Source organism: Acanthochromis polyacanthus, chromosome 4 (assembly GCF_021347895.1).
Source record: "Acanthochromis polyacanthus isolate Apoly-LR-REF ecotype Palm Island chromosome 4, KAUST_Apoly_ChrSc, whole genome shotgun sequence".
NCBI lineage: Eukaryota > Metazoa > Chordata > Actinopteri > Pomacentridae > Acanthochromis > Acanthochromis polyacanthus.
In genome coordinates this window covers 42,904,219-42,927,840 of record NC_067116.1, presented here as the reverse complement: position 1 = coordinate 42,927,840, position 23,622 = coordinate 42,904,219, and the positions used below count along the sequence as shown (strand labels likewise).

Below are 23,622 nucleotides of genomic sequence, written 5' to 3'. Positions count from 1 at the left end.
AGTTTTGAGCCTTCAACTTCCAGGTTTGACCATATTTTGACAAGAAGATGGAGCTGAGTTCTGAGTCAGATCAGTGAGATGTTAGGCTAACTCACTGGTTATAGGTTGCAGATATAAGCCTGCTAATGGTCATGCGTTTCACACGACTTTCTCCTCCCCTTCTGCTACAATAAACCACAACAGCCTCCGAGCAGCAACACCGAAAATTTGCAGCAGGTTTTGATCGTGCACTAAAGCAGCCGGCTAGTTTTTTCTAGTGGATTCTTCATTTTAATGACAGTTCTTGTGTCCCTGAATGCAAAAGTCACACCATCAGTTCATCGTGCCCTTCACCCTGTCCTGAGCCCTGCCAGAGATGGCTGTGATTGATTTAAACATGGCAGCTTTTTACCCCTACAGCAGAATGATAACGAGGTCCAGTCAGACCATTCTACCCAGTGCAGGGTCAGCACTATAGAAAGATCTGGCTGCGTGGTACTAGTCAGAAGTTATCATCTAGTACTGTACCCATACAGCAAGTTGTCAGCGAGGCATTTTGTCCTTCAAAAATAGCTCTAAACAAAGGTTCAACAGAGGTAGTTTTTGAAGTTCTGATTCTACAATTGCCAGCAAGTTAATGCGGTGAAAAGAACCAAAGAGTCAAAGACAGTGTCTGCGTAGATAATAGTGATTAGGACCATAAACTCACAACGAAAAATGTTGCTGAGGTAATAAATAGCATAGGTTTTCTCATAGATTTCTATACAATCTGACTCATTTTTGCAACTGGAAGAGTCGCCCCCTGCTGGCTGTTAGGAAGAATGCAGGTTTATAATACTTATACTGGCTTCATTTTTCAGGTCCAGAGGCAAACATCCATTTTTTTTTACATACAGTCTATGGAAAAATGACATAAAATAACTAAAATATTAAAACATGCATTAAGTGATTTCAACTCTAGAATATATTTGAATTCGGTATGAATTATGGAAAGGAAAATACAGCTGAATTCAGTTTTAGGAATGCAAGATTATGCAGTATCCAAAGCAAAGCAGCAGTGGAGGAAGAAGTTCTTAGGAATCAAAAGTATGAGTAGAAATTATGTATGAAAATCTACACCGCCACCCCAAAATATGCATCTAGTTTGACAACCAAGAATATGAATTATATGAAATTTATGTGAAGTCGCAGGTCCACATTTCTATGATTGTGCATTTCTCCGTGTGTGTGTGTGCAGAACAGAAGTAAAAGGTCACGACGAAGCACAGGACTGTGAAAGTAGGGCAGGAAATTCTGTCTGTGTGATGCAGGTGTTCTGCTAAAGCAGCCTCTTAGGTGGCTGAAACTGGGTTTATTTGGACAGGAGGGGATGGTGTGAACTGAGGAGGGCGAGGAGGGGAAAACAAAGAAGGAAATGAAAGTACCGAAAACGAATGGAGGACAGAAGCAAAGAGCACGGTGGAGGACGCTTTCGTTCAGTGGTTGTGATGTTCCTCCAGCGAGCCACACATGCAGAAGCTAACAACACCTTTTCTTACAGATACATTACCCAGAAAAACTGTTTCCTCACAGACAAGTGTCACGCCCACTGACCTTCGCTTTCTCGGGGACAGTGGCATTTCATAGCAAAGCCACTTACACACATCATAAAGACTAACCTTTATTGGCCATTGACACCATGGATCCAGAAAGGCAAATGTTCACCCACACATGTATGGAAATGTCACTTATTGTCGGCGTCTATATGCTGCGTTACGAAGGACGAGTAAAACGCCATTTCAGGAGAATTTCTCCCTCCGTCTTTTCTCTGTATTGCTTGTGTGACAGCTGGCCCAGGGGTCATCTCCCTTACTGTGCTTTTGTCCCTCTGCCCATTCAGCAGTACCTAAAGCCCAGTGCAGCAGCAGCAGCAGCAGCAGCAGCACAACACAATCAACGCAAACTCCCACCGGTGGCCGCCAAGTCTGCATTTCAGCAGGGCAACTCTCACTGCAGCACAGTGGAGTGACAGTGAAAGGAAACTTTTTCCATACTCTTCCCAAGGCGGCATCATATTTGTGTAGCATAGCTGACGCACTCAAACCTAAAATAGATTTTTTTTTTTTTACTGCTTTAGCCATTTACAGCCAACCTCAGTAATGACATTGTGTGATTTTGTTAAAAAGTAAACTGTCCTCTATAAGTTATTGAGAAAGAAATGCATTTTCCCCGATGAGACACTCCTAATGCTACTAATTTTAGCAGCTTTGTTTCCTAATTTTGTCGATAAGGAAATAAGGACTCTTACACATTAAAACAAATCAAAAGTCACACGTTTGTCTTATATATGAACAGATATAAGCATGTAGTTTTATTGGAGTCTATTCAGTTTTCACATGATTAGTTCAGGGTTCAAATGACTGACTCAAGACCCTTCAGTATCTACTGTAATTATTAAAAAGGACTACAACTGTGTCCCTCTGTGAGGTTTTTCTATGAAACATCCAGTTCTTGTACAATCAAATGTGTTTTTACTCTGTCTGAGAAACAATCTGTCATTCAGGTTTGTACCAGCTGGGAAACTTTGGCCACCCACTGGTTTATATTGAAAAGTAAATTCAACTGTTTCAGCTGTAAGCAGAAATTATAGAAGTATGTGAGGTTGTGGGTCACAGATGGGTCCAAAACTCTCCAAACTCCAATGTCTGTTTGTCCGTCTGTGTGTTTGGATATGATTTAACCCTTTAACCACAAACAGTTTCCGACTGGTTTTTTTTGTTCCTGTTACATTTTTACCCCCCGCCAAGGAGGTTATGGGACACCTGGCGTTTGTGTGTGTGTCTGTCTGTCTGTCTGTTAGCAAGATAACTCAAAAACGCCTGGGCAGATTCAGATGAAATTTTGAGGGGATGTAGACTATGGTAAGAGGAAGAACTGATTTAATTTTGGTGGCAATCCGGAAAAGATCCTGGATTCTGGATCACTTTGAATTTTTTAGTATGTTTTAGTATGTGGTCCAAAATATGACAAAAACATCATAGGTTAGTATGTCGTCCAACAAATTGGAGCGAGGTGTCCAGATAGCACAACTGGTTAAGAAGGTGATTCGTAAACAGAACTGTGTCAGAGACGCAGGTTTGATTCCAGCTCATGATCCTTTACTGCATGGGTTTCCTGTTTTCCTCTCTATCCTTGGCAGAGGTCTGCACTCTCTGAGTGTTTTTTTTAGTTTCTCACTGTGGGCTCATTTTTTACTGCAGTATAAAGTCCTACACCTCTGTGGAAACAGAACCACCATGACTACAAGCAAAGAAAACTCAAAAATGTCTTTTGTGCAGTTTGACAAGCCATAGTTCCATAAATTCTAAAGTAAGTATAAGAAAAAGTAGATTTTTTTTTTTTTACAAAAAATGGGGACAAAATAATCACCATATGCAGTGTTTTTACAGGTGTCCACATGTGTTATCAATACTGTAAAAAAATAAAAAATAAATTAAAAAAGGATGAAATTGTAAATCTAAAGGCTATAGATATGTAATTCTTATCTGTTTCCTATCAGCAGTTTAGCCAATAAGTTGCTGAATTTTTGTCACATGACTGTTTATCACAACTTAGCCAGTCATGGCTTCTTGGTTTTGTCGAGGACAGAATTTTTTTGCTTTTTGCACAGTTTGGTAATTTGGAGGATTTTTTTTAAATGAAACATGTAGAATAAATATTTTTGATGAAATATTTTAAGCTTAGATTTGGTTAATTTTTTCCAATAGAACCAACTTGCCACAGATGAATAGTTCAAAAACTCCCAGAAAGGTGAAAATGCAGCAATTTTTTCTATTTTGTCAGTTTCTGGCTCTGATAAAGGGTGTGATTTTAGCAGTTTTTTTTTTAACAACATGTTTATCAAGCCTGCTGGCAGATGTTGGGGTTCACAGAGTGTTTTTTTTTTTTTTTTTTTTTTCAGAGGACTTGAGCCCAGGTGTCTCTTTCCATAAACCACCTCAGTGTCTCACATGTCGTCGTTTCTGTGTGTCTCCTCAGTCCAACACTTCCTTTAACCGTGACGTGGTGAAGGCCGGTACCGGTAGACGTTTCCTCGGCGGTCTCCTTGACGACACGTCCTACTGCTACACTCTGGAGGTGTCCTTCTACAGCTACATGACAGCTGGCAGCACCGCCACCGTGCCCTACACCGAGGAGACGTGTATCCTTCGCCCCGCATGGAAAATAAAAGATATGCTTCAAAGTATAGAGAGCAGCAGCAGTCATGCTATCTCCTAATTTCTCATCTCTTATTGTCTCACACACACACAAACACACACAAAAACTCTTCCTGCGGCAACAATCTCCCACTGAAATCAACTGATCTTGTAATCACTGGAGTCATTATTTTAATGTTCTTGGCTGGGAGAGTGTGTGAACGCGTGCGTGCGAGCGATTGTGTTTGTGCATTGCGGGTCATGTGTACTCGCTAGAAAAAGCATGTTGCTTCTTTGTTGCCTCTTGTTGCGACAGATGTGCAGTGACAGAATAGGGATGTGATAGCTGCGTCTATTGATTTCATTTACAAAGGAGAGAGGAGAAAGGGGGCCTGTGTTGGCATATGTAGTGGCGTGTGCGCGCAGTTGAAGCTTTGATTGCGATAAACAATGGAACAATGGAGCAAACAAGATCCCTGTCAACTACTATCACACACACACACAGACATACTCACACACTCACACACATACATTCATCACGAAAAAAAAGCGAAGGTCGCAGGTGCCTTAATGGAGGCAGATGGGAGGAAGTTTTCCTTCGACTGACCTTCTCGGGGCTGAAGAGCTCCTGAGAGCTGGCCAGTGGCGCTCTGATCTCACCGATAGAGTGAGTGAGAAGAGGGAGGAAGAGAGATTTGTAGAGAGCGATAAGGACCCTACATGTGAAAAGTATGTGCTCCCTTGCACATGCTCTGCTGGTGGAAGGGGCAGGTGGATATAGACGAAGCCCTAGTGCCCTCTAGTGCCGATAGCCGGAACTAGTCTGGCTGCCAGAGCTGAGGAAAGTCACGATTCATGAACACATGAAAAGTTGGAGATGAAAAGATCACTCAGAAGTCTTTACGGTGATGTTTTAAGGGGAAACATGCAATGAGCACAAGTAAAAATAAGCCTGTACAGGTGAATTCATGCAATGTCCTTCCATCCATCCATTATATCAACACTGATCAATCCTCATTAGGGTTGTGGAGGGGCTGGAGTTTAGCTAACTTAGGGTGAAAGCAGGGGACACCCTGGACAGGTAACAGTCTATCACACATATAGAGAATTAAACACACTCACATTCACATCTGCAGACAGTTTAGCATCACCAATTAACCTCAGCGTGTTTTTGGGCTGCACATTGGTTCGTTGGTTAGCACTTTTGTCTTGCGGCTAGAAGATCCCTGGTTGGTGTCCCCGCCTTCCCGAGACCTTTCTGCATGTTCTTCCTGTGCATGCATGGGTTTTCTTCGGGTACTCTGGCTTCCTTCCATAGTCCAAAAACATGCTGAGATTAATTGATCATTTCAAATTGACCTTAGGTGTGAATGTGATTGTTATTCTATATGTGTAGCCCTGTCATACACTGGTGATCTGTCCAGGGTTTCCTCTACCTTTGCCCTAAATCAGCTGGGATAGGCTCCAGCCCTCAGGACTCTAATGAGGATTAAGCGGTGTATAGATAATGGATGGATGCTTTTGGAGAATGGGAGAAAGTACCCAGAGAAAACCCATGCATGCACAGGGAGAACATACAGACTCCATGCAGAAAGATCCCAGGCCGGGACTTCTAACTGTGAAGTGCTAACCTCTTGCAATGTCATGACTTGCATTACAGCTGTGATGCAGAAATGAAAGTAGGAGTGTGATGGTGGCACTGAAAAAAAAAGGAGGAGTGTGGTTCTAGCTTGTGTGTCCATGTGGAGATTTCCTCTGAAGGTCAAATTATGAGGTCTGGCGGGAGACTTCTTCTATTGTTTTTTTTGTGTATTCGTGTTTAGCTGCGTGAAAAAAAAGGAAGGCGTCTGAGGGGGTGGAGCTGGGACCTGGTGTCGAGTGGAGATTGGGGTCAGGCAGGTTGAAGGAACCGACCATGTCACTTTTTACACCCCAGCAGTCAGCTCGATGGAGCGTGCAAATCATCAACAGAGACCTTTAGCATCCCTCCCCCACCGCCACCGCCACCTTCCCCTCTCCTCACCTGACGCACACACACATGCACAGACCTCTAAAGCAGTACAAATAAATAATAACCCCCGCCACCTTCCAAATGTGCTGCCCTCACCCTCTCATCTCTCCCGACTCTCCCCTTTAACACCGCTGTGACTTGCAGCCACCAAAATTGAAATCTTAACCTTTCTCTCAGCTGAGACTTTTGTCACAGTTTGAAGGGAAACAACAGTATATATATATATATATGTGTGTGTGTGTGTGTGTGTGTTTTGATTTTCGCGTCCTCCTCTCTCCTCTATTCCGTCCTTTCCTCTCATCTCATCACCCAGAACATAACAGCTCATTATATCATCTAGTCAAGCTGAGAATCCTCTTCTCGGAAACAGCGGGGACAACCTCTATTGTGTGTCTGTCTTCTCTTTGTCCTCTAATCATTTAGCACCTGTGTGTGCGTTTCCTCGTGTTTTTCCACCTGCTCCTGCATGTGTACGTCTCTTCTCTGTGATTTCATTACTGCACTTGAAGTCAGAACCAGAGAGCTAAATCTGCAGTGCTGGATTTAAACATCACGGATTTCTTTCCTCCTGTTTTATATAGTGTAGCAGCATTTTTGTCTTTTTTTTAAATGGACCCTCCAATTCAGACTGCAGAGTTTGAACTGGAAAGTGGAATGGATCAAGGTTGAGAGAATCTGGGATCTTGTTCAAAACACAGCTTGATGCTTTCTGTAGAGAGTGTGTGTGTGTGTGTGTACAGTGTGTGTTTTTTGTGAGCCTACTTACTGAGTGTGTATATATGCGTGTTCTTTTTTGTACTGTGGAGGGACAGTAATCTCTTTGACTTTGAATAATTACTGAATTTTTTTTTTGCTCTTGTTTTTTGACTCTCGTTGAGTCGAGCAGCTGCTTCTTCTGTCACAGTCCAGATGTGCACATCTTCAAGAGAGAAAGTCAATGTAATTATCTTCCTTGATTCGTCTTGGAAGTCTTCCCCACTGACTCTATAGAAAGATGGATAGACCCTCTGTGATGTCACTCGTAGGTTTCCCGATGAAGCTCAGTTTTGCGACTTCAGTTGTCGCCATCTTGACAGCGCCTGACTCCTCCCACCTGTCAGTTAAAGTGGCCACACCCTTAACCTTACATCAGGTTAACCTTCTGAACTCTAGAAACTGTTGGCTGCCTAGAAAGGTGTTTTATATTTTTAAAAACTACCAATAATTCACCATTTGTCAATGCCAGAAACTGTAAAAACAGAACCTTAGCTAATCTCAGCTTAAAATTGTGTTGTTTAGACAAAATCTTTTTGTTCTTTATCAAATGAATGAATGGATTTGTGGGCGAAGCTAACATATGTTCTCCATGTACTAATTATTTATCAGTTATATCTAGTTTGCCAGTTGTTTGTTTAACCTTCTGAACCCCAAAACCTTGTGTCAGATTTTAAAGGTGTGTTATCTTTACAAAATCACCAAAATTCCACCATTCATCTGAGTCAGTAACCGTAAAAACAGGAAGAACCATCAAATTTTAAAGTTTCCGCCAGTCTTTGAACTACTCATCAGTGATGTGTGGTTCAGTTGGAAAACGTAACCAAATCAAACCCTAAAATCGTCATATTTAATCACTTAATTCTGCACGTTTCAATTAAATATTCACCCAAAAAATTTGCACTAAACACATTTTGTAAAAGAAAAAAAAAAGTTCTGCATTCATTAATAACTCAGCTGCAGCAAACAATCGTGTCAGAAAAATGTGGTGACTATTTGACTGAACTGCAGGATGTGCTTAAACAGCAGACAAGAGACAAATATGGAGATAAATTTAAAATCTAAGTGGTAAAATATCTATAATATGCAGTGTCATCATTTTACTGTATTAATAAAACCCGTGGACATTTGGAAAAACATTGTACAGGTTGATTATAAGTTCTTTCAATTTCTGTAGACTAAATATCTCCTGTAATTCAACGTTTGTTTTTTTTATTTTTTTCTAATCTTTGTATTACAACTGTCCCGTACTGCACAAAGGACATTTCTGAGTTCTTTCTTCTTCTAGTCATGCTTCTTCTGTTTCCATAGAGGTGCAATACTCTACATTGCAGTGACAAATGTGTGTGAAAAAACATGGCAGGAGCAAAAAAACAACAAAGCTAAATTCCAATTAAACAACTGAAAAACTACACAGAAACAGCTTGAAGTTCAGCAAGTAAAATGTTAAAATCAGCTATAGATTGGATAGTTTATCTTAAAGTGGAAAAAGGTGTCAGAAATGCCTTGGAGTTCAGAGTGTTAAGACTTAGTAGAATTTCATCAGGTGAATTATATAAGATTCACTGTCCATCATTAACAAGGAAATTAGCTAAAGAGATCAAAAGTGCTTTCTATACCAGATTGCAAACATGTTAATTCTGCTGTAAATTTGAGCATTTTAACATGGAGGTCTATGGAGATTGACTTGCTGTTGGATGCAGCCCCTAGTGGCCGTTTTAGAAACTGCAGACCTTTAAAGTTGTCGCTTGACACAAATATCCGGGAATGTCTTCGCATCAAACATGGTCACTGACAGTCTGATCAGGCGCAGCATCGATGGGTTATTCATCTGGATTGTGCAACATCAGCAAACGGGTGGATGCAGTGATACGGGATGTCCTGACAGTCGGGTCAGCTGGCTTTGAAACACACGCAAACACACACTCCCCGTTCCCTTCATGTGTGTGTGAGGGCCGAACGCTCACCATAACAGCGGGCCTCCATGAATACCAGAGCTGCCAGTGGAACACAGTATGCATCAGTGGACGTGACGCCCCGTGGACAGGCTGTGACAAGTATGCAAATGGTATAGCTCGGAGGCAAATGCGCTTCACTACCGCACATCATACACATCATATCACACAGACACGCACAAATGGATAGGCGCTCACACATGCAGGTGAGCGCACACAGACACACCGGCGTCTATGCACACAGTCGATTGCACAAATATTGTTGCCATGCTCAGATGAACAGGTGTCCTCACATGAGTACGCGCAAAGATGCACAAACACTCATGCACAAACACCTCCACTTGTGTTTTCGGTAAGTTTCGTGTGGACGCCGATAAGGCCCAAAGTCGGAGAAAGTTTGGAAATTTCGTTCTGAAGTTGTGCTCACGGCTGAAAATGTGAGGTTGAACCTTTTAAAACAGTCTGAATGCTGGAAGAAGTTGAAATAGCAGTTAAAACGGAAGATTAAGTGAACATTTTACCTGTATGCTTATGAATATGTTTAGAGTTAGAGGCCTTTTTACATGGGGATGGGTTGAAATTTTGCGCCTCTTAATTTGCGTTTGTTTTTTTTTCTTTAACTTTAATAAGTACAGGAGACAGAAACATGAAACTATCAGGGCTGAAAGACACACTGGAGCGCTGGTTCTGGCTCATCTTGTACGTATGATTCCTTCTGTATCACAACAGTATTCTAACAGTTTTATCTCTGATAAACAGAATGTAAAATTTTGCATATGTGCATGTTCAAAGCATCTTCATATGAGAAAACTGATTGGACACAGTAGGAATTATGTCTGGAAAATGAACCTGGTGGCAAATGTAGGTCAGGCCTTTAATTTGTTGTAACTTCTTTTGACCAAACACACATCTGACATGCTAATATGAGCCCTGAAGGTTTACCCAGAATGCACTTTTCAAATTTATGCTCAAAGTTTGTTACAAAAATATCATTCTGAACTAAAATGAGATTTAGTCTTTATATTATGACACTTGGAGTGGATGTAAAATTGATTTGGTTGCAGTTTTTAAGGGAACTCAACTGTGTTTTTCAGCTTAAAAAATATGATGTGTCTGTTTCCTTTACTTGTGAAGCTGTGAGGATAAAGAATGCTGGAAAATGCAACTCTGAAAATATTCTTATTACGAAAGAAACTGTCCAATGTAGTCTCATGCCAATATGTGTCAAAGCTACATTGATCCAGAATGCATCAGCTGCACAATCAAGGCTGTAAAATTGTGAGATTTCTACCGTTTCTTTTTGGTTTATTATTTTCTTTTTACCTGCGCCAACGTCATGATGTCGTTCTCTTTTTGCTTCAAACCAGCATCAAAGTTTTTAACCCCCTTTTACTGTAATTTTTACTTGATTTTTGCTTTTCTTTATGCTACAAAACTACTTCAGAAAGTTTCGGAGCAAGAACTGCTTGGTCAGATTCAGAAAAATATCCTGATTCGGGTAAAATACATCAAACACATACAGTAGTTTTCTACATTTCTAGAGCATTGCCCATGAAAAGCTCCTAAAAAACTTTGTCATCTCACAATTTTACAGCCTATTTCTGTGTGAAAATAACACACTTTGGCTCTACTTCCTACTATTACACGTCTTTTGTGAGACTGCGTCGAACTCTCAGTCGAAGAGCAAAAGTTTAAAGCTTGTAAAATGTCAGCAAAAGTGTCGGAGTTGAAGGCGGTGATGTGTAGCCTACTCAAAGCAGTTGAACAGTCAGTTTGAGATCAGGAGTGAGCAGCTGAAATGTGAGAAATGAACTTAAAGGAATCCGTTGTACACCACAGATAATTGTTGGCGGTGCAGCTCTTTTGAAGCATCTCTCGTTTTCAGTACATTTTTATTTATTGTCTCCTCTGCCATCGTATTGCAGCATTATAAAAATGAATGGATTAATGACGGCAGTAACAGAGGACATAAAGGCAGAGTTGGAGCTATAAAATGCAGGTACTTAGATGAGATGTGTGTGTGTTTATACTTTAATTCACTTTTTGTTTAACAGTGCCTTTCTTTGTTTAACTTTTTGGAACAAATTGCTCCTTCTGAACAAGCAAATGATGGAAAAAAAAAACATGCTAATTGCCATATTAAAAGAGCATCTATATGCTGTTTTTAAAAGATTAGTCTATATAGTGAAAGAAAACAGGCCTTTTTTTTTCCATTTTATTGCTCAGGTTTCAGAGCTCGTCTCCTTGACAGTGACAGTTCTTCCTGCCAGGGATTTAAATCAGCTCCTGTTTGTCCCTTTGGGCAGCAGGACGTGAGGTCTTTCAGTCCGCTGATTCGCTGCTGGGGACAAAAATGTCCCTTTCTGTATTACTGTTGTTGACTAGCCTCTTAATTAGCATTGATAATTAGTCCTCTACGTGTCAGAGCGGTGACAGGACCTGTCAGCGGACCGTATTGATGGCTCCAACGTCCCCTTGCTCGTCTCCTTGTTAACTCCCGTCCGATCTCGACAGCATTCTCCACGTGTCTTGTTCGCTTTACCACTGGGGGCCTTGTTGTCTGCTCGTCACCTTGTCGGTATGTCTGTCTGTCTGTCTGTCTGGCAGGACCGGACACAAGAGACGTGGCGGTGAAAGACGCTAAATGCCGCGCTGACAGCAAACATCTGCAGTAAACAAGTCATGACGCCGCCTCCGTCTCACGTGTCCCACGATCTCATCAGCATCAGAGCCCGGCGTGCCCTTGAGCCATGACAGTGACCCGCTATTGATTGGACAAGACCACGATGTGTACAAGATGTTAAAGAATACACCTCACACACCTCAGGGACAGCAGCAGAGACACTGACAGGCTGCACACACACACACACACACACACACACCTCAGTGACCTCCCCAATGATGGATAATGACTACACAATGATAATGATGATACGTGACAATCTCATGAAGCTGAAGAAGCTTAATACACGATATTCCATCTCAAAGCATCAAACTTTTAGAGCAGTTTCTGCTCAGCAATGTCTGATTTGCCTGAAAGTTTTGTAGCATGAAATGTGGATACTTATAAAGATGTTTGTCAAATTTTAGCTTCATATGTCAAATGAGGGGGTTAGAAGTACCGCGGTCTAACCCACAGAAACTGAGCTTTGTATCATTTCTGTAATGTTTTATGGTCTAGATTTTAGTGGCAAATTAATCTGACCTGCAACCCAAATCTAGCATTTCAATGGTGATTCAAATGTTAGACCATTCTTAAAAACACAAAACTTTGAACCCATTTTTCTCAAAAACTACAGAAAGTGGGTTAGACTCACTCTGCTTCCAAACCTTTCACATACTTCAGGAGATAACAGTATGTAAACATTTCATAGAATAATGCTTTAAAAAAAATTCAGCAGGTTTTATTCAGATTAAAGCTTGAAATTTTCAATCTTATTTCCCATATTCCCATTGATTTGGAATCTGCAATATTGGACGAGAACATCAATTAGTATATGATAATGGGAGAGCTGAAATATGAAGAAACTTTGAGCACACATCGGCAAAAATATAAATAAAAGTGATAATGCAGAAGTCAACTTGTGATATTTTCTGAACTGTACGTAGCTCCATGTCACAATAACGCAAAACAAAACGTATAAAATACTTTTAAATTTGAAATACTTGGTCACAAAAATGAAGAGAAAGTTATTTTTGTTCAATTTTCATAGCTGGTTGAGCAGGTATGGCAAGCTGTACCACAGAAAAATTGGTAGATCTGGGGTTTCAAAATGGATCTCCAAATACAGTAAAACTAAGAAAATATATGTTAATATATGTAATAGTTTTTCATTTTCAGATCCCACTTTGTAGGCACAAACATTGGTTGGGAAGAGACTTGTCATGGACTTTTGTGTCATTTCTTTAAGAATTAGCGCATTAGCATCAGGATTTTTCTAATTTTCATGCCTTGACATATATTTAATGGTAACTTGATCTACTAATGTGAGGAAGACTTAAGTGGTAAGTTTATTCTCACGATTGCTGTGGAAACGGCTTAATAGGATCAAAATGGATCCTCTTGCTTTGTGTTCCACTCGGGATAAACTTGGCCTTTAAAACCAAAGTCACAGCTGTGCAGAAAGTTAAAGTGTGAGGAAATGTGTATTTATAAGACCTGCTGAACAGTTTACCTTCAAGCATCTCTTCCAATAAGTAAATGAATTCAGTATAATTCATAACCTTTCACTGTGTTTTTTTCCAGTCTACATTGTGAAAGTGGTTGTACTTGGGTCGGGCTATCCAGAAAATGTTTTGGGGGTACAACTTGTCAAACTTTCTTTTCATTTTTGTGACCAAACACTTCGTATTTGGAGGTATTCTTTGTGTTTAGTTTTGTGTTATTGTGTCATGCAGCTACATATGGTTCAGAAAATACCACCAGCTGACTTCTGCATTCTGAATTTGTTTGTTAATGTTCATTCAAAGTTGTGACTTTTCATCATGGCTTCACTGTTTTTCATATTTTACCTCACACAGAATAGTCTGATCTGCTCATCCAGTATTACAGATTCTCAATCGTTTGTATGGTGAGAAATAACAGTGAAGATTTCAGCATTTTATCTTTAATAGTTCCTGAGTTGCTGTAAATCACACATCAAATTTCCATGTGCAAAACACTGAGCTGAAAGTGGGAAAATTTTAAAAATTTCCCCCCAAAGCAGTTAATATATCAATCTAAAGTTTGACAGATACTGTTTTAAATGTCTATAGTTTATGATAAAAAATAAGTTTCCTGTAAACCAGACATGTCTGAGCAGAAGGCCCCTGATGATTTCAGACTGAATAACTATTATCAGCGTGTGTTAATTCAACACAGGCTGCGTTTTGAAGCAGCTTTTCTGAGTATTTCCACCACCACACACCACTCTAATCCGAGCTGCAGCCCGCCCACTGCGTCCTGGCTCACGCCGGCATCACTTCCTGCTTCCAGAGCCCACGGTTTCCCCCGGCAACGGGCCAGGCAGCAGCCAGGGCATCCTCTGCGTCTCCGACCGTTCACCCTGTGGAAGAGGTTCTCCTTCAGAAGCCGACCGTCCATCACAAAACCTCCTGTAATAGACGGTGAGTCGTGACAAGCCAAGCTGAGAGGCCATCTGCGCTCGGTGGGGTCCGGGAGATATTTCTGTCGCTGAGCGTGCCTGGCCAAAGAGCGCAGGACTGGCACCAAGCTCTGCTGATGGAAGAGAAGTGAGGAAAACACCGAAAACTTTCCAGAGGTCACACAGAAGACGTCAAGGATACAGAGTAGACAGTAGACAGTACAGTTGTGTGTGTGAGTGTGTGTTTACATGCTTCAGTATGTGTGTGACTTTACATCGGTGGGTCATCTCTAGTAGCAGGCTCAGGAATCAAGTTAAATCAAATTTAAATCAGAGCACATTTTAGAATAGAATAGAATAATCATTGTTAAACGAAAACACAAGCTGGTTTAGCAGCTCTTTGGGTTAGCAAAGTCGTTACAAAAAATGAAATAAATAAAAATATAATGCATGTAAAAATTTTTAAAAAGTGCAAAAAGGGTTCATTTTACTAAAATCACAACTGGTTTTGACCCTCTGCTAAATGGGTTATTTCAGGGCTTTAGCTTTAAATGCTACTGATTGTTACGCCCCCTTCAGGAAGGAGACTCTCTCTGCATTTTCAGTTCCTCAGATGCTGGAAGTGCACGAGTCGTGTTCACTCTTGCAGCCAGCTGCAGAACTTTTGTTGTGCTTTGCTCATGGTTGAGACATTTTAGAGTCAATAGAAGCAGCTCTAGAAAGTGAATAGAATAGAATAGAATAGAATAGAATAGAATAGAAGTTGTTTGTCTTTGCAACTTTGCAACAAAATTAGTCAGACATCTCTCGGTGCATAATAAATAAATACAAAATGCTTAAACATCATGAGTTTATCAAAGTGCTGCGCAAGTTATCAGTGAGCAACGTAAAAAATGATTAATACTTATCAATATCTATTTGTAAAGCAACTAAAATATAAGATACTAAAAACAAAGCCAAATCTTGCAAGATTAATACCTAAAGTAAAATAGATAGAAAATACTGAAATATGAAGGCTGTTACAAGCAACCAAAAGCCGTTCATAACATGTACGCCTTGACATTTTTCTTAAAAATGTCACTGAAGGAGGAACACTGGATTAAATAAAAGCTATTTCGAAGCTTTGGAGCTACTGCTGGTACAGTTAACAGCTGCTGTGGAGCATCCAAGAAGCCTGGGGGTAAATTAGGACAGATGAAAGTCCTAAGATGTTCCCAGGTGCCAAACCATGCATGGCTTAAAATCAATTCTGTAGTAAACAGGCAGCCAGAGCAGCGATGCAGGTACAGATGTGATGGTTTTCATTTCTTCGGTACCAGTTAGGAGTCATGCAACAGAGAGAAGTGGCCGATACGAACTGCATTAATGTCCTCATGGACGTTACTGCTGTGATCACAGTCTTTGTGTCATTCAGACAGAGGACGGATCTTAGTTTATTGCCTTGGAGTTAATCTGTTTGTCAAAATTCAGGCTTGTAGTTTGGTTCTCAGTAGCTGGTGGATCAAACAGTCACTTCAGTTTTATTGTCATTTAGCTGAAGACAGTTTTTTGTCCATCCAGCACCTCCTGGTGGTGAATTATCTCCATATGTGCTTTTTTTAATAGCTATTATATCTGCATAACTGTAGTTGGATAATTAGTTTTCTCACTGATTGGCTAATTGATCCACAACTTTGGTCCAGACCAGCTCAACGACTGTTGCACTGGTTTCCATTAAAGTTTGTATAGATTCTAATGGTTTCCAGAGTGTTGATACTAATGGTTTTGGTTCTCTCCACACTTTTTCTCTTGAGCACTAATGGAGCAAAGATCTCAGGCATCCTCTGACATCTTTACTGGACTAATTGTCCCTACATCCTTTATATACATTATTGTTTCCCCCATGATTATAACTTTGCTAAGCAGTTTTTTTAGCATCATCATCAGATCAAATTTAGGGCTTTACGTTACATACTAGAAAGAATAAAGGCATTCCCATCAGCTGCAGTTAGAAAATTAGCATGCTAACATGCAAAAATAATGCTTGTTTAAAACATGAAAAAAGCAACTTTGCTGCTTCATCAGTTTGTTCAATCATCATTCAGGCGAGATTTGAGAGCCCATTAAGTGATGACCAATACATCATACCAATAAATAAAAGATTACATCTAAGCTAACAGCAAGGCGAACAGATTATCTGTCCAAATAACCAATTTATTAACACTGAAAATGACGTCTATGTATGATGATAACATAACTACTACTTTACTAACAGTGAAGTGAAAATATTGGCTGTGATGCTGTGTAAGAAAAGCACAAAATGAGACTTTCTGTTAGATCCGAAACAATCCCGCCTTTTTTTCACAGACAATATATAATTATGAGTAATGAAATATATTACTGCTGTTGTTCTACATGTGTAAATGCGCACAACTCTCTCTTATGGATCCTGCAGGTTTTTAGTTTTTCTCTAATTTGGAGGAAAGACTCTTACTAACAGCTGGAAGCAACAGCTCCTGTTAATGTTTTGTCAAAACCTGGATTACATTCATGATTAGCGAGTCTCCTTGTATTGAGATTAGGATTTTTCTGTGGACATTCAGTTTGTAGTTTATGTAGAATTGTAGCTAACGGGACAAATGTTTTGGTGCACAAACCGTGTATATGCTCTCTGTGGAGTTTTTGGACCAATACTGGTGCTGAAACATGGAAAAATTCCCCAAATCCCTTCCAAATAGTGTACTCAAAGGGCTCGGCCTATTTGTTTATGCGAGGACATGAAATTCAGACTTGTGCCACGTTGACAGTGCTGTAGAACTGTGTCTAGGTCTGACCTATCGTTGCAGCTTTCATGAAAACATGAAGCCGACATGTTTAGTTTCAGATTAAAGGGAAGGAGTGAAGGTCTAAAAGACAGCAAGCATGGTTAATTTTGTGGCTGCATTATCGTTGTGAGATAGTCTGACATGGCTTTGGAGTTTTGTGTCAAACTGTTGTGCATTAAAATTAGCATAAAGGCAACATTCAGGAGGCCTTAACCTTCTTTTGTTCATCCATAGTTTTATCTCAACCTAATCGGTATCATCAGACTGTTGTGCTTAATGAGACACACTGTGAGGCCTCCACACACACGCACGCACGCACGCACGCACGCACGCACACACACGCACGCACGCACGCACAGCAAGCCTGGCCTGATGCAGGACTCACAGACAAACAGCCAGATGGGGTATAAACATAGAGTGTGGAGTCGTGTGGAGAGTGTTGCCATCAGCCTGCCGAGTGAAGAATGAAGTCCCGCTCAGCCTCCTGAACATACACATCAATACACCATCAAAGGCCAAGGTGACAGACTCGCTACAGAAGGGCTGGCTTGCATATTTACAGGCCTAACTTCCCATTAATACGTCTGGTTTGTGTGTGTTGCTTGAGGTATGACAAACCACAAAGCCGGAGGTGTACGCCCCGGCAGCCTGCTCAAACCTGCAGATGGATGGTTTACAAGTCAAACAGCTTTTGGGGAATTGCTTTTTCGCCTTTAGCAGCTAGAATTTATGTTGCGTGGGTCATTTTTTTTTTAGCATTTCAAAGAGAAGTGAAGAGAAAAATGACCAAATCACCATCTATTTGTTGTTGTTGTTTTCCCCCTCTTATTTTAAATGCTTTTTGTTGTTGTCTGTATGCCAGTTGTTTCAATCACACTGATAGATGGTCCAGCAGATGACAGGTCGTATCTGAGTATCAACTAGGTAATGACAGGGGAAAAGTGACAGATCACGTCTCTGTGTTGCTCCATCATGCTCCAGCCTGGTGAAGGATGGAGGTAGCTACTCATCAGTGCCACCAGACAGAGAAAAACCCGCTATGGATCTGTTTGTTTGGATCTATATGAACTGCGTAGGATGGAGATGTGTCTAAAAGAGGTGGACGGAAAGATTGGCAGCACATATTGATGTGTTTTTTCCAGTCCACTCACCTCAGATGAAATTTACTTGTGTTAGCTCCTATTTATCTGTATTTACTACACGCTCACTCCCGGTGATTGGGAACATTGTCGACATCCAGTGTTTTGCTATTTCTTCGTCATCGGAACCTGATTGGCGTCATTACTCGTCTTGCTAGCTTAATGATGGCAGGCTTAGCAACAGCACTCATAGGCGCTCAGCTGTTTTAGAAAGGCCGCAAAGTTATTGATATTGTCCCTAATGTAGTGAGGGACGATTGGGCAGCGGGATGATGTGTGCACTCACCTCTGCATTTAAATTAGGCCCCAGTGTATAAGTAATTGCTTTTGTCTGATTCATACCGGCGTCGTGCATTCGGCTGACGTGAGTGAAATGCAGTTGATTTAGCTCCACTAAGCTCAGCGGTGTGGTGTAACCGGAGGATTTACGCTGCTCATTTCTCCAGGCGCTTGTCGTCGGTTATTTATCGGAGCTCGCTAGGTGTGTCGGCCATGACGGAGGGGGTGTTTTTAAGGCCCTTTTGGCAAAAATACTGCTTCATGTTACACGTGTCTCAAAATCTACTTGTAGATTTAGTGGTTTGAATGCATCATGCAAATGTGCATAATCGATATAAAAAATTTAGAGTGCCTTCAATCTGAGGAAATTTTTCACCTCCGTTCCGTACAGTTGGCTGTTTTAGTCTGCAGTATTTTTGCAGCTGTGACTTTTCCTGCCAGGCTGCTTTCTGCGAGCTGAAAAACAAGTCACATGTCACCACAGCGGTCTGTTTTTCTTTATGGTTCCAAAATAAATTGGTTGCATAGATGTTTGTCACAACAAATGTTTTGACTTTAAACAACAGTAAATCATATTTGGAGCTAATACCATTAATCATTGCACTGGTAAGTCAGAATTTCAGCAGTAAAAAAAAAAGAGACCTGTTTAACTAAAGCCTGCACTATTGGTTTGTATTGATTGCCACTTAGGTTCAACACAAAAATAAATGATAGACTGTCACCACATGAAATTTATGTACTGTAAAAAATGTTTTTTTTAAAACTGTTTATAACTGTATTTCTTTCCATTTTGCTGTTTTTTTCTCCCTGTTTTGTTAAATTACAGACAGTGTCTAGTAAAATCACATAGAAAATGTGTTTAGTTACATATTATTGATTAACAAAAAGAGACTGCCTTTATGTCTCCATCAAATATCTTTCTACAAATGCTAATTCTCTCCCTTACTTTACAATTACAGTACTTTTTTAACTTTAAAAAACATTCAATAATCAAAAATAATATTTCATGAATATTTGCCGTTATTTTTTAAAATTCTGTTAATTAAAAATTAAAATGAAAAATATTTCAAGCTTCTAAAATAGTTATTTTCCAATTTACCCCCTTTTGGTTAAATTACAGAAAAAAATTCTAAAATCACAGATAAGACGCATTGGTTTACATTTGCACAAAAAAATCTGCCAAAAAATAATGATGTTCTTATCAAAATCTGTATTTTTAGGTAGTAATTATTGTTTTATTTTTTTACAATGTCTACCAGTGTTGCTGTATTTATTTTGTATTTATTTGACAGATTATAGCAGCAATTTTTACTATTTTTGCAATTTACTTTTGCTGCCTCTATTTATTTATTTATTTTTTCATTTATTTTTATTAACGGTTGTTTTTTTAAATACAGATTTTTACACCTTTATGTTAATTTCCACATTTTTCCCCTTGGCATGTGCTGCCTCCTTTGCAATGGTTCTGCTACTACCACTGTCAGAAATGTTGTTTAGCAAAGCCACTCCAATTCAAAGACATTTGACTTTAACTTCCTGTATCAGACACAAAGCTGGGCCGAAACGTGGCTCGAACCTTCCTGGACTACTACAAACAGAACAACTTCATCAAGGACAACCGACCGACTCACATTCAAAGGTAAAACAGACACAGCAGTAAATAACTCGAGTGTCTTTTGCATATTACTGAATGTGTTTCTGTGTTCTGAACTTTGTGCCTCCTTCTCCGTCATTCATGTTGAAATGTTTGTCTCTGCAGCTCGGAGGCGACGTCCCAGACGGGCAGCGGTAACGGGAAGGTCGGCATCGTTGGCAGAGACTCGTCGGACAGAGAGAAGGAGAGGAGTGTCAGACACTAGACGGACAGACGGACTCAGGCTGAGCATGTGTAAAATGCAGAGCGCCGTGGCAGGAGGATCCTTCATGCTTCATCGCATTTATAAGCTCCACATCTCCGCAGCTATAAAGACTTATTTTCACTGATTTGTAACAGTGGCATGGCTGCTACTCGCAGGACCGAACAGGTTTCCTCCTGGGTTGTTTAGTGACTATGAAACGTGGAGTACTGAAACACAGAAAGGAGACGGACTGCTTATCCATCTGAACTCCATCCGAGGCCTTCAGTTGGCATTTTTGTTGTAAAAAAAATGCATGTTTCTTCAGTCTTAGTGACTTATTCAATGCCGTTATTGTGTTATTTGCTCTGTTTTATATTATATTCAACCATTAAACAATTAAGCACTTAATCATAATGTTGCTGTCTTAAATCAATACTGAGAAGCCTAATATGGCCTTGTAGGGATCATTTGATCAGTGGTTTGGTAGGTTTTCACATCAAATATTCAGGATTTTTTTCTAATTTTGGTGTTGTTATTGGGTTGCACAGTGGAGTAGTGGTTAGCACTTTGGCCTTGCAGCAAGAAGATCCCTGACTCACGTCCTGGCCTGGGATCTTTCTGCATGGAGTTTGCATGTTCTCCCCGTGCATGCGTGGGTTTTCTCCGGGTACTCCGGCTTCCTCCCACAGTCCAAAACTATGCTGAGGTTAATTGATTACTCTAAATTGTCAGTGTGATTGCTTGTCTGTTAGTGTAGCTCTGTGACAGACTGGCGACCTGTCCAGGGTGTCCCCTGCCTTCACCCGAGTCAGCTGAGATAGGCTGCATCCCCCTTGCTACCCTAATGAGGATGAAGGGTGTATTAATGATGGATCCATCCATCCTCTATACACCGCTTTATCCTCATTAGGGTCACAGGGGGTGCTGGAGCCTATCCCAGCTGACTTGAGTGAAGGCAGGGGACACCCTGGACAGGTCGCCAGTCTGTCACAGGGCTACATATACAGACACACAATCACACTCACATTCACACCTACGGGCAATTTAGAATCATCAATTAACCTCAGCATATTTTTGGACTGTGGGAGGAAGCCGGAGTACCCGGAGAAAACCCACACATGCACAGGGAGAACATGCAAACTCCATGCAGAAAGATCCCAGGCCAGGATGTGAGTCAGGGATCTCAGGTGAGAGCAATCCTGGGCATCAGCTGAAGCAGCAACAGGTGTGCGTGCCAATCAGTCATTTAGCTCTACACCATATATTCGGACTCCACTCATCAGTTGGACGCCGGATCGTGAATGCACACAGTTAGTCTGCTAGTCACTCACTCTAGCCAAGCTTTAAGTTAGATCTTTCATTAGATCGTACTTTATTTGCTCTTTCAGTCCGGACCCCCACCAGCCCCACCGATTGAACCGCTCAGCCCCTTTGGACTCGCCAAAACCTCCGTGTTCCAAGCTGTTTCCTGGACCATCTCCTCCACTCACCCATCCGCTGTCCAAGCCTCATCTGCCGTCGCTGTCGTGACCATCAGCCCCGGCCCACAGCACATTAGCGCCCTAACGCCCCAGCACGAGCAGGTTTGAGTTGTTTAGATTAGCATCTTGCCATAGGATTGAATTAATTCGTTGTGCCTAGTAGCCGGAATTCTTACTTTGTAGTTCAGGTTAGTTCATGCGAGAAAGCTACCATTTGTTTCCCTTTCTGGGAGCTACTTCATTGGGAATTGTACTTCTTGAATTCATTTATTGTAAATAAATTGTTGTCTGCATCTGTTTGTCTCTTTCTGTTCCTGATAGGGCTGGGTATCAATCTAAAAGTTTCGATACCGGTACCAATTCCGATACCTTCACTTCGATACCGGTTCCTAAACGATACTTTTTTCGATACCAGTTTTACAATATATACTCTAACAGAATGAAAATTGTATTCCACATTACTTTTCACATCTTGAGTTTAATTTTCCAGTGCAAAAGAACACTTGCAAGCAATGTACAGTTCAGTACATACTGAGCCACCTTCGCCCCCGGACCCTTCCTGGCCGACCCGGAGCCGGTCGCGGCACACCGCCACAGAGGAAATGCGCCCGGCGGGGGACGGCCCGCACCCGGCGAGAGGTCCCGCGAGGGGATCCTCCCGCACCGAGCGGCCGCCCCTGACCCGCCGAGTTGAATACCCCGGGTGGACTGCGCGGACCCCACCCGTTTACCTCTTAACGGTTTCACGCCCTCTTGAACTCTCTCTTCAAAGTTCTTGTCAACTTTCCCTTCAGGTACTTGTCGACTATCGGTCTCGTGCCGGTATTTAGCCTTAGATGGAGTTTACCACCGCTTTGGCATATACTGCACCGCGCACTATTGGCGTCTGTGGCGATGGGCGTGGGAGAGCTCAGCTGCAGCGGGGAGAGGTGTGGAGGAGAGTGTGTGGAACCAGCGTCAGGTTAATTAGCGCAGCTGGCACCAATTAGACTCACCTGATTCTCTCGGCAGTAACAGACTGAAGCAGAGGACAAAAGACAGACGGACAGAGAGGACGGGGGAACGGACGAGCGGAGAACAGCGGACAGGACGAGGTCCGGTGGAGCGGGCAGCTTACCGAACGAGATCCTGTGGAGAGCCGGCTGACGCCGAGACTGTTTACCGGACGAGGTCCGGTGTAGTGCCGGGCAAGGAAGAGAGACTGTTTTATTTACATTGAGACGGTGTGGTGAATAAAAGACTTTGTTTGCATTGGCCGAACTGCCGTGGTTATTGTGCTGAGCAGAGCCGCAAACAGGTTCTCCTGTTACAGCGTCCATTTCACAAAAGTAGAGCCACATTTTAGACCTCAGAGGCATCTTTTCCCACTTCGACGACATGCTACACAACTGCAGTAAAGTCAATGTACCTAACGTGAAACCTGTCTGTGAATGGGCAGCATGCTTTTTTTCCAGCTTGCCGCAATCACGTGTAATGTTACAGCCAATCACAGGTTTGCTTTATCATAATCACGTGATAAGTACCGAAACATGGAACCGAAAGACGAGGCTTATTTCGATACTCATTACTATCGAAACATTTCGGTCGGTGCCATTAAAGAACCGAAGTTCGGTACTCAGCCCTAGTTCCTGAGCCTCTGAGAAATTCCTGACGGTCTTATCATCAGCTTTGCAACATGTGCATGAACAATATATATCACAGCCATGTGAAGCAAGGCCAATTTACATGGGATGCAACATGCAATTTTTTATTTTTATTTTTATTTTTTGGTGCTTGCTCTAAAATGAAAATCACATGTTTTTCATTCTAAGACTGGTCTACAAAAAGGTTTGTCTGGATTATCATTTACTTGAATTAGAAGTTCTTAGATGAGGTTTTTTTTTTTTAACTTGATTTAAAATTCAGTGTGTTTTAAGATGTGGAATGAAATGTTTTTGATTTTCTTGTGTGTTTCTTTTGCATGCAGAGACCACAGAGCAATAAATACGCCTCATAAAACAATACAAAACTTAAAGGTCCATCAGTGTGAGATAATACATCAAAGTCAATAAAAACAAAACTGTGTAAAATGTTATGTTGCTGAAATGTTTAGATGTTGTAGGAGTCTGTCTGTTTGGATTCTGT

General features: G+C 41.2%; 1 protein-coding gene across 1 annotated transcript in view; it reads left to right on the top strand.

Moving 5' to 3' along the window:
- The window catches only part of agbl4 (AGBL carboxypeptidase 4), a 410,530-nt gene extending 390,105 nt beyond the window's left edge, over positions 1-20,425 (top strand). The window contains exons 11-13 of the mRNA XM_051947376.1: positions 3,997-4,159; positions 19,725-19,818; positions 19,939-20,425. Of these exons, the coding sequence (XP_051803336.1) occupies positions 3,997-4,159; positions 19,725-19,818; positions 19,939-20,038 (357 nt within the window). The 3' untranslated portion in view covers positions 20,039-20,425. The remainder of the gene's footprint in view (positions 1-3,996; positions 4,160-19,724; positions 19,819-19,938) is intronic.
- The last annotated feature ends 3,197 nt before the right edge of the window (positions 20,426-23,622 follow it).